Genomic DNA, 14,452 nt, shown 5'->3' with positions numbered 1-14,452 from the left:
GCTGCTCTTCTCTGTGTAAAAAAACCCGTGGTAGTGCATCTCACCAGTTTTCTGGCTCACGGGACGCTCCTGCAGCATCAGTCTGTCTTTGGCAATAGCCAGCTTCTCCCCCAGTTTTTTTGCAGTGCTTTTCAACTCTGAGTTCTCCTGCCGAGCCTCCTTGAGCTGCACATCCAGGTCCTAAAAAGACAGAAAGGGTCTCATTTCTCTGGGGCAGTTCTCTGTGGAGACACGCAATGTGCACAGAACCGGCATCAGATCTGAAAGGTAGGTCAGTGCACAGCGTCAGCTCCTGTCTCTGGAACTCCGTGCCTCCCGTTCATCAGATCCCTACTCATCCTGATGGGCTGTGTGACCTTGGGCATGCTATTTCACTCTTCTGTAGTGAGGATTAAATGTGAGAAAGCGTCTGGGACAGGAAAAATGCTCAAGGATTATTAAGAATATTAGCTGCTGCAACTTTCAGAGATGGGGCTCTGTGAGTGTGTGGGGTGTGTCAGTGGTCTGGCTCCCCACGAAAGCCAAGCCCCAAGGATTTGGGGACAGGCAAGTCGCTCTGGGATGAGCAGGGCTTTAGAATGAGTTAAGAAACATTAGCTGTAGGCCCAGCGAGATTAGCCTCTAAGCCTCTCAATTTCTAGACAAAAACTGTCTTCTTCTCTGGAAACTCTAAGTGTCTAAGCTCTCTGGGGTCAGGGACCTTGTCCGGCTCGCCATGGTCTCCCACCCATAGCCCGGGCCTGGTACGTAGGAAGCACTCCATAAATACATCCTCACAGAATGTACTTGGATGCAAGGGAAATAATAGGAATCACCTGGATAGCTGTCAAGTGCCCTGCACAGTGGCTGACACATAGTAGGTGTTAAAATCAGGGACTGACCCCAAAAATAAAAAAATAAAAAAATAAAATAAAATCAGGGACTGTATTTCTGATCCCAGTGGAAAGCCATCAAGAGACCATGCCTTACCTGAGTCCTTTCTTTCAGCTTCTGGGCATACTTCTTCAAGTCACTTATCTTACGGCCTCGGTGCTCCAGATCCCCCTCCAGCTTCCTGACCTGGGCCTGCAGGGCCGACTCCTGGACCTGGAAGTTCTTGCGGAGGTCCGTCTCCTTCTCCTGCCACTGCCACAGGGCCTCGCTCACCGACTGCTGCATGGCCTGCCGGATGGTCTCGGTGTCCCGCTCATAGGTGGCCTGCAGCTCCTCTGCCTTGCGGGCGTAGTCCTTGCTCAGCTGCTGGTTTTCTGCTCGCAGCCGCTCCACCTCCAGCAGCACCTCCCGCATCTCGTGGCTGTGGCCTGGCTCTCCCTTGGGCTCGGGGCCCTCCTGGGAAAGCCGCCCCCACTGGGGTGCCTCGTGGCTCGTCAGGTGTCGGAGCCTCTTCTCATAGTCAGCCTTGAGCTCCAGCATCTCCTTGGACAGGGTGAGGACCCGCTCAGCGTGCTCGGCCTCCACCCTCAGCTCCCTCTCTTTGGTCTCCAGCCTGCAGGAGGCCGACTGCGCCAGGGCCTCCTGTGTCAGCCTCTTCTGCAGCTCCAGGGCGCTCTCCAGGGCCTCGATGCGCTGGAGCAGGGCCTCCTCCTCCACATGGCCCTGTTCCTGCTGGAGCCTGGCCTTGGTCTCCGCCACGGCATTCTGGAGTTCCTCCTGGTGGGCTTCCCGCAGAGCCTCCATGCTGGCCTCCGCTTCATCCTGGCGGGTATTGAGGGCGTAAATCACCTGCAGGAAAATCCACAGAGCCGGGTGAATGTCTGTGAGGGGCAGCGTGACCAGAGATGCTTCTCCTCCATGCCAGTGACTGAGGCTGATCCCCGGCAGCACCTGAGAAGAGGACTTGTGTGGAAGTGATTTATTGGAAATTGTCCCCAGGAGAAACCTACAAGGAGGCAGGGAGTGGCGGGAGCAAAGTCTAGGCAGTGATAACTCTTAAAAGCCACAGAGGGGAGAGATCTGTGGCAGAGATCCAAAGGGGACCTCTGGAGTGTCAAGGAAATCCAGAAAAGGGTTTAAAGGTTCAATCTGAGGGCGCCTGGGTGGCTCAGTTGGTTAAGCGTCTGCCTGCAACTCAGGTCATGACCCTGGGGTCCTGGGATGGAGTCCCATGTTGGGCTCCATGCTCAGCAAGGAGTCTGCTTCTCCCTCTCCCTCTGTCCTTCCCTGTTTGTGTTCTCTATCTCCCTATCTCTTTCTCAAATAAATAAAAATGAGATCTTTAAAAATAAATAAATAAAATAAATAAATAAATAAATAAATAAATAAATAAATAAATAAATCTAGCTCCAGTTTGTGAGAGAAAAAAAGAATACTTTGGACACAAAAACAAACAACCCCCTTAAAAAAAAAAAACCTAACAAAACATCAGAAAATAGACCTCAACAACATATAAAAAGGATTATATACCATGACCAAGTGGGATCTATCCAAGGAATGCAAAGTTGACTTAACATCTAAAAATCAGTTAATGGAATATACCATATGAACAGACCAAGAGACAAAGCAGCACACAATTGTGTCAACAAACAGAGGAAGAGCCTTTGATCAAGTACACACTCATTGATGATAACAACACTCACCCTAGAAATGTATCCACGGTGTAAGACTGCTTCTCCATAACTTTAGGAACAGGATATAGACCTTTATTACTACAGAGAAGAGAATGAGGGAGGTGGGAGCGTGGTGGGGCGCAGGGATCCACCTGAGCAACAAACAGATAGATGTTTAGCCACAGGGAAAAACTACATGTAGGACAGGCATGGGGAAGAAAATCAAGAATTCTGTACTGGACAAATTAAACGTGATCGCCTCCTGGAGATGGCATCAAAGCAAACAGACATTTCTGGAGCTCAGAGGAGGAAGCCTGAGCTAGAGATGAAGGGGATGGGGAATCAGGATGGCTCCATTGTGGCTGCTGTTTGCTTGATGTGAGTCCAGAGTGTATCTGCCTGATGACGGGAATGACCCCAAAGAGAACCCAGAAGGGCCACCCCCAAGAATGAGAATAGATAGTTAAAGTCAAAATGCCTGAAGAGGGGAGCACAGAGAGATGGGTTTTGAGCAGGGAAGACACTGCTCCCTGCTCAGTGGGGAGTCTGCTTCTCCCTCTGTCCCTCTCCCAGCTCCTTCTCTGTCTCTCTCTCTCTCAAATAAATAATATCTTTTATTTATTTATTTTTAAAGATTTCATTTATTTATTCATGAGAGACATACAGAGAGCAAGGCCGAGACACAGGCAGAGGGAGAAGCAGGCTCCATGCAGGGAGCCTGATGCAGGACTCGTTCCTGGAACCCCAGGATCACACCCTGAGCCGAAGGCAGATCGCTGAGCCACCCAGGCATTCTTCTGAAAAGTCTCCACCACACAGTTGCAAATCCTTAACCTTTACGGGTTTGCTATTTTTCCCTTGTTCCTGAGTGTTGTGTACTGAACTGGGCTTGAATTTCATTATCAGTTTCCCACTACTTAGTAAGACTTTACTCATGGCTTTCAAACTGTGTTCCTTGTAGCCCTGAGTTCCTTGATGAGAGACTGAGGGTCATTGTAGGGAACTTGGTGGAGGAAAAGCAGGTGGAAACCCCTCTTGAGTCAGAGAAGAACTGCTTTTACACTGGGGTTATCCTGACATGGAGTTTAGAAAGAATCTAAAAGGTTTCTATTGCTTTAAAACAGTAAAAAATAAAACAAACAAACAAACAAACAAAAACCCTGAAAACAACCACAGGGGCTTAGATGATTATGAGATAAAGTAGACCCATCAGAAACATAATATGAAAGGAAATTTTGGGTAATTGTGTATGTGTGTGTGTGCATAATTAAGAAGCAGTAGTTGAAGAAGGCCAAATGACAGCACTAGAACTATCACCTGTGATACATTTCCTAACAGTTTATCTTGAGACTGCAGAACTCGAGAAAGAGGAACCATATACCCACAATGCTGCCAAAAATCTTATTTTTCACTGTCTACATGTGACATAACTATTAGTGGGTTGTCTGTATTCTTCCCTGAAATGTAGGCTCCATGAGAGAAGATCTTGGTCTTCTTTGTTCATTACTATTCATTCCCAGTGTCTGGATCAAGGTGGATACTCTTAAAATATTTCTTATATGGATGAGTGAATGAAGAAGAGATCAGAGCTCTGTCTTAAACGATGTAGTTGTAAAGGTGTGAGACAGGCTTAACATTTTGTGAATTCTTGGGAGAATAGGCACTGCCTTGAGAATTGTCAATCTAACACTCTGTGAGGGCAAGGACAAGGGAAGGAGTCCCCTTCCCCTCCTAGGAAGACCCTCTCCCCAATGAAATGAAGCTTCTGTCCCCACACTCTTCCCTCTCATCACCCTTGCACACAATTTGGCCATCTTTGGTTTCTATGGCTTCTCATGGCTTGCATCTAGGAGTGTATCTGGAATAAGTGAATGTTGAAACTGGTATCCCACTGGCTGCCATTTGTATTAATAATAAATACTATTTTTCCAGGGTTTACTATGTGCCTAGCCCATAGGTGCTGTAAACATACTCATAATCTCAGAAAATCCTCAGAGCAACGTTGCAAAGTTGGTATTTTTCTCCTCATACTAAGAATGAACATTTGAGGTTCAGAGAAGCTTAGTAACTTTCACAAGGTCATAAGAGACAAGAAATTTTGACTAACTCTGAAGTACATGCTCACAACACGGTACTACACTGCACCTCACTGTCCCATTCAACCGTTTATTCCTTTATGCATTTACTGTTCTTCTCAGAAGTGCCAGGTTCCATGCAGGGCACAGAATATGCTGGTCAATAAAACAACTAAATTTGTGGCCTCAAAAATATTATAATTTAATGGGAGAGTCAAACAAGAATCTGTAAAGTTCCAATATCTTGTAAGTGCTATGAGAGGGATCAGCACCAGTTACTATGGAAACACAGAAGGGGTCTAATAGGAAAGACTTCCAGGAAAAATTAGCCTTGCCTATGCAACTTTGGGGTGACCTATTCCCTTTTACATGCCAACCTTCATATGGGCAAGAACAATATAACTTCTGTGTGTTGTCTCATAGGCACTTGGGAGGAAGTTGAGTGCATCATAAGGTTCATAAGGATTTATGCTTTCTTTCCACAGAGTAGCTGCAGGGTAACAGCTACTGAGCAGAGCACATTTCCTAGCCCCCTTGTATCTATAGGGAACCATATGACTAGTAATTGCCAACGGAATGTAGCCAGAAGTACTGATGTCATCTTGGGGCCAACACTGGGGTTAAGGTGACGAGGAGGGCTAAGAAGTGGGCATGTATCTTCCACAGTCTCATTTTTCCATCTGCAAACTTAATGGACAGGCTGCAAAGACTTTAGAAGAAGGTAAAATACAAGATGGAAGGCACCTGGGTCTGCGATGACTGAACATATCTACCCACCAGGAGCACTGGCATTGATCTTTATATAAGCAAGAAATAAGCTATTGCGTTGGGCCTCTGAATCTTGGCATTTATTTTTTCCAACAGCTGCTATTACCCTAGGAAAACTCACAGAACTCAGCATATAATCATAATCCTATGATTATAGTGAAAAGATATAAAGTAAACTCAACAAAGGGAAAAGATGAATGGGGAGAATGGGTCTGAAGGAAACAAGGCTCAAGCTTCCAAGAGTCCTCCCCCTGTGGGGTTCTTTCCCTGTACACTCTCACAGGACTTGCTTAATTTCCCCTTCAAGGAGTCGTAACAACATTTGTGAAATACTGTTTACCAAAGGAGCTCTTTAAAGACTTAGCAAGGTTTTTAATTGCGGGCTAGTCAGGTTGGCAACTTCTACTGGCAAACCAAAATTGCAGACTCCAAGGAGGAAAGCAAGTGCTCAGCATAAATCACATCGTTTGCATAAACAGTTTAGGCATAGTGAGTCACTCTTAACAGGGTGGTGGGAACCCTCTGGAGATCCAAGTTCCCAGATGCTGAGGACCACTTTGCAAGATGACCACTTGAAGCATAAGCTGTCTCAGGCCTGCTATGTTAACTCTTTCTGCACACCTAATACCCAACTGATAAAGATTCTCTTCAGTAGAGATGGCTTGTGTCATGAGTAAATCTGAACTTAAATGAAGTTTTCATAGTGAAGAATAAAACACCCTTGAAAAGGTTATTCCTTGAAATTTGGCATAGGTGATTCCATGAAGGATAAAATCAACTACTGGTGTTGGTGGTGATCTGGGAGAAAGGAGTTCCAACATGCACCTTTATCTATAGAACAGAAAACTCAGTTGAAGATCCTGTATATCATGATACCACAAAATCACTCAATGAAGAAAGAACCCAAATGTTGCACCCATTTGAATAAGAGCCACTGTCCTCAGGGTTTTGAGGACTATAACCATTTCCAGCATTTGCTCATGTGAGTCTGCTCTGTCTTGTGGAAACTCTCCCCACATGCACACCCTTGAATTAACACAACATCAGAGGTAGCAGAGAAGGTATCACACTGTGGGTGAGTATACAGTGTCTGAGGGTACACTGGCTATGCATATTTACTCATGTTGTCTTGCAATTAAAAGTCCCCAAATAAACCCCAGAAGTGGTCTGCTCCAATTGTTGTTTGGCCAAGATCCAGTTACAGGGCTCCTACTGTTCAAGGAGTGCCAGAACCACTTCACTTTCCCCTGATGCCCTTACCCAGAAGGTTACTCCAAAGATCTTGTGTACACAACCAAGAAAGTATACTATGTTATATCTCAACTCATATTATGTTCCTCACTGGCTTATATGTACATACATGATTTTTTTACTTAACAATAGATCTTGGACGTTATATAATTCTGTACATAAAGAGATGCCTCATTTTTAGTTTTGGCTGCTTCATACGCCATTGTATGGATGTGCTATAATTTATTTTTCTGCTCCTTGCTGATAGACATTAAGTTGTGACTCCATGGAAGATTATTCATATGTTTTTATTTCACTGTTATGAAGCAAACATCTTTTCATTTTTCCATTCCTGCCAGTAAGCTTGAGATCTGCTTTTTACTTAGGAAATTCCAGAGCTTGGCCTTCAAAAAAACTCAGGTCTTCATAGTTAATACAGAATCCTAGTGAAGAGATGGAAGAAGAGTCCCCTCTCCCTATGGGAGGAGAAAGAGATGCCATTTTGTGTCATAAAACTAAGTCAGAGAATTTTGGGAACATTCAAAAGCATCAGACTTGTCTTCCCGTGTGGCATGGAGACGTGTATGAATGTTCATGGCTGTGAACCCCTGAGGCGACTCCACTGGGACATCCCACCCACTTTCAAGACATCCTCTTCTTTTTCTACCCTTTCCACTTCCTCACGCTTGCAAATTTGCTCTCTGAGCTTGACCTTTCTTTCTTCTCCTGGTCCAATAGTCTGTTTTCATTTTAACTCTACCTCTCCTGCCTTTTTAACCCTGGATCCCACGGCCAATCATCTCAGCTACCTTCTTTCTAACATCCTCAAACCCTCTGTCCATCTTATCTTTAGCTTCACATCCTTGGTATTCAAAACAGCATATCAACCCAACCACTGCAGCTCTTGTAAAATGCAATTAAGAGTGTCAATCTCTGAATCACTATATTGTACACCTGAAACTAATATAACACTGTATGTTAACTAACTGGAATTTAAATTAAAAACTTAAGAAAGAGAAAAAGAAACTTGATCAGTATGGATTTGAGGCTGTCCAGAACATAAAATTTGACCTTGTTAGACTGAAAAAAAAAAGAAAAAAAGAAAGATGCCTAACTTCATCTGTGCCCTCCATGCTGATACCTTTAATCGATACGTCTCACAGTCGTCCTCCATCCCTTTTCCCAACGGAGGCTATTTCAATTCTCTACCATGTTTCATAGGCCACATCTGCAATTCTTGGTCCATTCCTACTCTCCTCCCCTACAGTGTTGTCTCTTGTTTTTTGGAGGAGGGATAATTAAGAGCTTGGGCGCCAGGGCTAGTCAACCTTAGTTGGAGTTCCAGCTTCACCATCTCCTACCTGGTGATCTTGGGCAGGTAATCAACCTCTCCAGAGCTCAATTTCTTAACAGCAAAATGACGTTAACAAAAGCATCAACCTCCTAGGGCTATCCTGAGAGCTACATAAGATAATGCACAGAAATACCAGATACACAATAACTGTGTGATTAATGTACCTGCCATCCAGAGGAAAAAAAGACTTGGATTATTAATCATGAGCTGGGAAAAAGCCAGAGTATTTGGCAGTATTTAGTGCAGTGTTGGGGCAGAAGCAGAGTGGTGCAGTTAAAGAGAGAATGGAAGGCCCAGAAGGGGAGGTGATGGACAGGAGCCATTCTTCCCCAAAGCCACTTGTGAAGGGAAGTAAGATAGATGGACAAAGAGGATCAAAGTAAGTGGGAGTGGGAGGCACTAGAGAAAGGCACACGAGAAGAATTTAAAAGAAAGGAAAGGATACAAGACAAATAAATGTTTTATTTGAAACTATTGGAAAAAAAGCATAAGGAATTTCTCCTTCTGTATAAAGCGTCCTTTAGCTCCCTATAGACAGTAGAGACATCTCATTCACCTTTCTCCCAGGGCACTGTGCACCACTTGATTGTTATGGCCCTTTCATGTCACATCATGGACACTTAGGTGCTCAGTGTTCAAGTCACATGTGAGCTTCATCAGAGTAGGGACGTCAGGGACCATCAGCAGGACCCTTTCTATATTACAGGGTCCCAAGCACCTAGTACAATGCCTGGCCTGATGTGAATTCTCAGAGTGTTTACTGGTAAATAGAAGGAGGACTTTGTAAGGGGCGGTGAGAGATTGAAAGAATAGGGTTCGGGAAAGGAGACCTGCAGGAGCAGAGGCCCTGGAAGTGGGAACACACAGGAAGCAGAGATAACAATGAAAAGGCTAGGCTTGGAGTCTTTCTTGCAGTGCAGATCCTGTTTGTCATTTGATGTATGGAACCAGATGATATTTGCTAGCGGTCTGACCTTGAACGTGCTATCTTGCTGGGTCTGTTTCCTCCTTTGTAAAAGGGGGCGGGGTGGAATAAAGTTCCTGCTTTATAGGTTATTGAAGAATTAAATAAGATACTGCCATACGGTATGTTGCATGGTGCCTGGCTCACAGTAACTGATGCAGGAAAGATGTTGGGGTTTGGGGCTGATGGCCAAGAAAATTCTTGAGACGTGTTTGGTGCAAAAAGGTGGTTTTATTTAAACATGGGGATAGGACCCCTGGGCAGAAAGAGCTGCCCTGGGGTCATGAGGAGTGGCCCATTATATACTTTCAAGTTGGGGGAGGTTAGGGATAGCATTAGTCTCTAAGAAATTTTGGAGGGATGCCTGAGCGGCTAAGTGGTTGAGCATCTGCCTTTGGCTCAGGGCGTGATCCCGGATTCTCGGGTTTGAGTCCCACATCAGGCTCCTTGCATGGAGCCTGCTTCTCCCTCTGCCTGTGTCTCTGCCTCTCTCTCTCTCTCATGAATAAATAAAACCTTAAAAAAAAAAAAAGAAATTTTGGAAGCAAGGTTTCCAGGGGGAAACCTAAGGGATTTCCCTTGAGGGGGGCCAGTTATTGTTAGGAAAAGGTCATTTATTACTGTCTAATGAAACCCTAGTCATGAGACCCTTCAGATATATATCAGGGTCTTCTGCTTGGGAGATGACTGCCAACAAGTATCTCGGGAGGTAGAAATAAAGGAAGTTTCCAAAGGAATTTTTATATGTTAAAGTAGATTTACAGGATCCCGAGATTGCCTTTTGCCCTTAGCAAAGTATTAACATCAAGGCAGCTGATTTCCTAGAGGAATGTCACTCTGCCTGTTTCAAGGACTTGTCAGAGAGCTGTAGGTAGTAAGGAAATTTCATTTTTCTTTTGCCTTTGCTTCCTATACCAGTAAGCACTCGATGAGACCCAGCTGTTCCTATCATGGTTGTCCATAGGGCACTTTAGGCCAGAAAGAAGTCTCTGTGGCAATGGCATTTCTCTTAAGGAAGGTGATACGGTAGGAGCAATGGGTTCGCTGGAGTGACAGGGACCTAGATTTACCTTCCTTGCAACAGAGATTGCTGGTGTACCCAGTATCTGTTTCTCTCCTTCATCCTTAAAAATAGAAGCCCTAATTTTTCCATGGGCAGTACGCCCCATCTCTCAGCTTCCCTTCCAGCTCTGAGCAGCCATGTGACCAAGTTTTGCCCAGCTGGATATAAGTAGACGTGTCATTCCTTTCTTCCAGGATAAATCCCCTCTATTCCTGAGCAGTTCCATGTAGTGGATGCCAGGGACAAAGGCTGGTACGACAATGAGGTTAGAGGAGCCGGGGTCTCCAATGCCAAGGAAGGCCTTGCCAGCCCTGGATTGATTCCAATTGGACTGCATTTGGGTTTTCTGTCACTCTCAGACAAACTTAATTCCGTTTGATATATATACTTTCTGATTCTTATCTTTTTAAAATTGCTCAAGTTACTTAACTTTTCAGATCCTCAGTTTCTTGCCTTTAAAATAGACCTTTTTTTTTTTTTTTAAGGATCTAATAGGATTACATCTCTGAGGTGTCTGGCACATAGTAGGTACTCATTAAATGTTTCTTCTTCCTCTCTTCTCACGCTCTGCCCTCAGAAAGAAGCATCCTCTTTTTTTTTTTTTTTTTTTTTGACATACAATCTGCTCCTCCCGCCCTCTATGACTACAATTGTGGAGCACAACTGGCACAGACACACCCTTTCTCTGGGCTTGGTGCTTTGCTTTCTTTCACTTACCACCTACTCAACTGAAACATCAAAGGACTGGCCCGAGCTTCACTTATAAATCCACCTCCTCAGTAGGAGGCCGACTTCAGAATCCATCAGGGGATGTGAATAATTCAACAGCCAAGAGAAATACTGAGCCAGTTTGAAAGTCTTCGCAAGGGCTTTAGAAATCCACTGCTAATGGTCTGATTTCAGAGAAAATTTCAGCAGATGGCCTGTGGGGGTCTTAGAGGTTGAGAATTGTAGGTTTAACAAAGTTATAATTGATGTATTATGTGCATGAGATCTTGAAGAAAAGTTATCCATCAAGTCTGGCAGCGGGAGTCAGAAGTGAAATAAAAAAGGAAGAAAAGAAAGAATATTTATTGAGTGCCCAGAGTGTAAGCTTCACTGGGCCGGGTAATTGACATAGGGCTTTTCAATTAATCTTCTAATGATTCTACAAAGTGAACATTCTCATGCTTATCCCTATTCTAAGATGAGGAAATTGACCCTGGGTGGCCTAACTCAACATGTAGAGGTGACATAGCATGGTGCTCGCAAGGAGGCTATACAGCCTACTAGGCTGGGTTCTAGCTCCATCTCTTTCTAGCTCTGTGACCTCAAGGATGTGATTGAACCTCTCTGATTCTCAGTCACCTCACCTATGACATGGAGAAAACAATACCTCATAGATTTGCCTGAACATTAAAATGACATAATAAACCAAAACCCTAGCAGCATTCTTAGCACACGGTAAACACTCAAGAAATGCTGTTATTAATTTTTATTATTTATATTGGGGCCAAAAGTCATTGAGCTAAAAAGCGAGGGTGCTAGGATGTAAACCCAAATCCTTCTGGATCCCATATTAAAAGAAACAGAATCATAACCGTAGTTAGAAAAGAGCTGGTAATATTCGCCTTTCAAGATTTTTTGCATTTACTTCATTTTGGAGAATTTACCAGACATGGTGCTGAGCACTGGAGAAACAGAAGAAACAAAATTGTTCTGTTTAGGAACTTATATCAGATATGGTGGATTGTATTATTTGTCCATTTTTCCCCCTTCCCTCCCCTTCCTGGTCATGGCCTGCCCAGTCTGTGGACCTCATTTACTTTTCTTCCCTGCTGGGACTGGCTTATAGCTTGCTTTGATAGAATTTGAGTGGACTTGTTGCAAACAGAGGCTTTAAAGGTGTTTGTGTTTTTGCTTCCCCTCTTGTGCTTCTACACTCTGCCACTAGAAGAGTACGTGCAGGGCAGCCACAGTTCCAGAATGAGAGACACGTGGAATAGTCCAGACCCCAACTCAAAGCCTGGCCCTCTCCTGGCTCAGTCAAGCCCGGCAGAGAGTCGCTGAACAGCAGCCAATCTGAAATGAAATAAATCAGTTGTTGTAGGCCACAGAGATTTTAGGGTTGTTTATAACACAGCATTATTGCTGAAAAATACAAAGAGAGGGAGAGAAGTAAGCCAACTAGTACATTTAGAAGTATCTGAGGTGCTTTGCTAGCAGGCTGCAGGGGCTCAGGGAAAGGCACTGGAAGCAAGGATCACACTGCTCCAGTAACTCTCCTCCTTCTTTCTGGCACCATCATTAATGAGTCAGTCCTATCAATGTATAGTATAAATGTGCTGATTTTTATCATTAACAAAAATCCTTCTTAATCTCATTTTTCTGCACCCCTTTATAAAGACTTCTCAAGTGCTTTCTTTATATGTGTTGTCACTAATTCCCCACATCCTCTTCTCTCTTGAACCCTCTCCAATCAGGCTTTCAACCTGACCAACCCACAAAAACAACACCGTTTCACCAATGGTTTCCAAGTTGCTAAACAACAGACGATTCTTAGTCTCCTATGTTCACCTTTTCAGTAGCTTTTGTTATAAGAAATCACTCCCTCCTCCTCAGAACAGTCTTCAGTTGGCTTCCAGAATACATCACCCTCTTCCTGACCACTGGCTGCTCCTCATCTGGCTAGTTTCTCTTTATATCTCATCCTTCAAATAGAGTTCTCAGACTCTCTCTTCTCTACAAACATTCCCTTGGAATCTTATCCAACCTCATTACTCTTTGCATGCTTATTTGCTAATGATTCCCAAATTTGTATGTCTAGGCTGGGCCCATTAGCTGAATGTTAGACTCAGGTGTCCCATCGCTTACCAATATCTCCACTTGGATATCTAACATAAATCTCAAATTGAATTCTGGATTTTCCTCCTCAAAACCTGCTCTTCCCTCAATTTTCTCCAACCCCCTTCTTCCATTTGCTTAGGTCAAATTTTGGAGTTGACCAACAAGTGCATGAAAAGACATTCAACACAACTTCACTGATCATTAGGGAAATGCAAATCAAAACTACAATGAGAGGGATGCCTGGGTGGCTCAGCAGTTGAGCATCTGCCTTTGGCTCAGGGCGTGATCCTGGAGTCCCAGGATCAAGTCCCACATCAGGCTCCCTGCATGGAGCCTGCTTTTCTCTCTGCCTATGTCCCTGCCTAACTCAACATGTAGCGGTGTAGAGGTCTTTCTGTGTCTCTCATGAAAAAATAAATAAAATCTTTAAAAAATAAATAAAAGGTATAAAGTTTCAGTTTAGGAAGATAAAAAAGTTCTAGAGATAGTGGTAATGGTTGCACAATGTGAATCTACTTATTTTTTTTTAATTTTATTTATTCATTTGACAGAGAGAGCAAGAGTACAAGCAGGGGAGCAACAGACCTCCCATGCGGTGCTCAATCCCAGGACCCTGGGATCATGATCTGAGCCAAAGGCAGAAGCCCAACCGACTGAGCCACCCAGACACCCCAATGTGAATGTACTTAAATGCCACTGAACTGTACATTTAAAAATGATAAATTTTATGTTATTTATATTTTACAACAATAAAAAATAGTTTAAAAATTTTGGAGTCATCCTTGGTTCAAATATGTGTCTCACATCCCATATCCTCAGCTAATCCTAAATCTGTTCACTTCTCACCATCTCATCCTCCCCTTAACCTGAGTCATGAGCACCTCCCATCTAAACCACTACAATGGCCTCCCAACCCTTGCTTCCACCTTTCCCCTACAGTCGGCTAAACGTCAGCCAAATCATGTCCCTCAAAACCCTCCCCTAACTCTCCAGCAAACACTCAGGAAAAGTCAGGGCCTTACAATAGGCAAAAGAGGGTTACAAGACCTGGCTCCCCATGATCTTCCTGAGCTTACTTCATCCTCTTTCTAGATCAGCCCACTTCCACTGCACTGAAATCCTTGCCATGACTCACTCATGCCAAATACATTTGCTCTGTATCTCCGCATACATCGTGGCCTTTTGAGGATTAGCCTTCTCCCATCAGACATCTATGGCTTTGGGCTCCTGCTCATCCACCACCTTATCAGCGACACCTGTCCTGATTACTCCAAATCCATGCCCGTATCTTTTCCTGCTTTATTTTTCTCCATGTCACCTTCATCTGATATAATATATATTTAACACGTTAATTTTTTTTATTTGCTTATTTGTCTCCCTCTCTAGAAAATGAATTGAATACAGGGATTTCTGTCTGTCAAGTCCACTACTACATCCCAGAACAGTGCCTGACATGTGCAAAGGACTCTGTAAATATTTGTTGAATGAAGGACATCTCTCTTTATCCTAGCAGAAAGGCATGAGCACAGAGGATTCTTGTGTTAAGTTTAAAAAGGTGAAGGGTTGTCAGTCAAGTGATCATAAAGGGCTAAGGAAAATACAGGTGGGGGGTTCTGGGAACAGGAG

At 43.9% G+C, this 14,452-nt stretch overlaps 1 protein-coding gene across 1 annotated transcript in view; it reads right to left on the bottom strand.

Moving 5' to 3' along the window:
* FAM184B (family with sequence similarity 184 member B) overlaps positions 1-14,452 on the bottom strand; it is a 132,481-nt gene that overhangs the window by 69,866 nt on the left and 48,163 nt on the right. The window contains exons 2-3 of the mRNA XM_025438386.3: positions 970-1,722; positions 45-180 (exon numbers count right to left, since the gene is read on the bottom strand). Of these exons, the coding sequence (XP_025294171.3) occupies positions 45-180; positions 970-1,722 (889 nt within the window). The remainder of the gene's footprint in view (positions 1-44; positions 181-969; positions 1,723-14,452) is intronic.

Source organism: Canis lupus, chromosome 3, assembly GCF_003254725.2.
Source record: "Canis lupus dingo isolate Sandy chromosome 3, ASM325472v2, whole genome shotgun sequence".
Taxonomy (NCBI): domain Eukaryota; kingdom Metazoa; phylum Chordata; class Mammalia; order Carnivora; family Canidae; genus Canis; species Canis lupus.
This window is presented reverse-complemented; position numbering and strand designations above follow the sequence as displayed.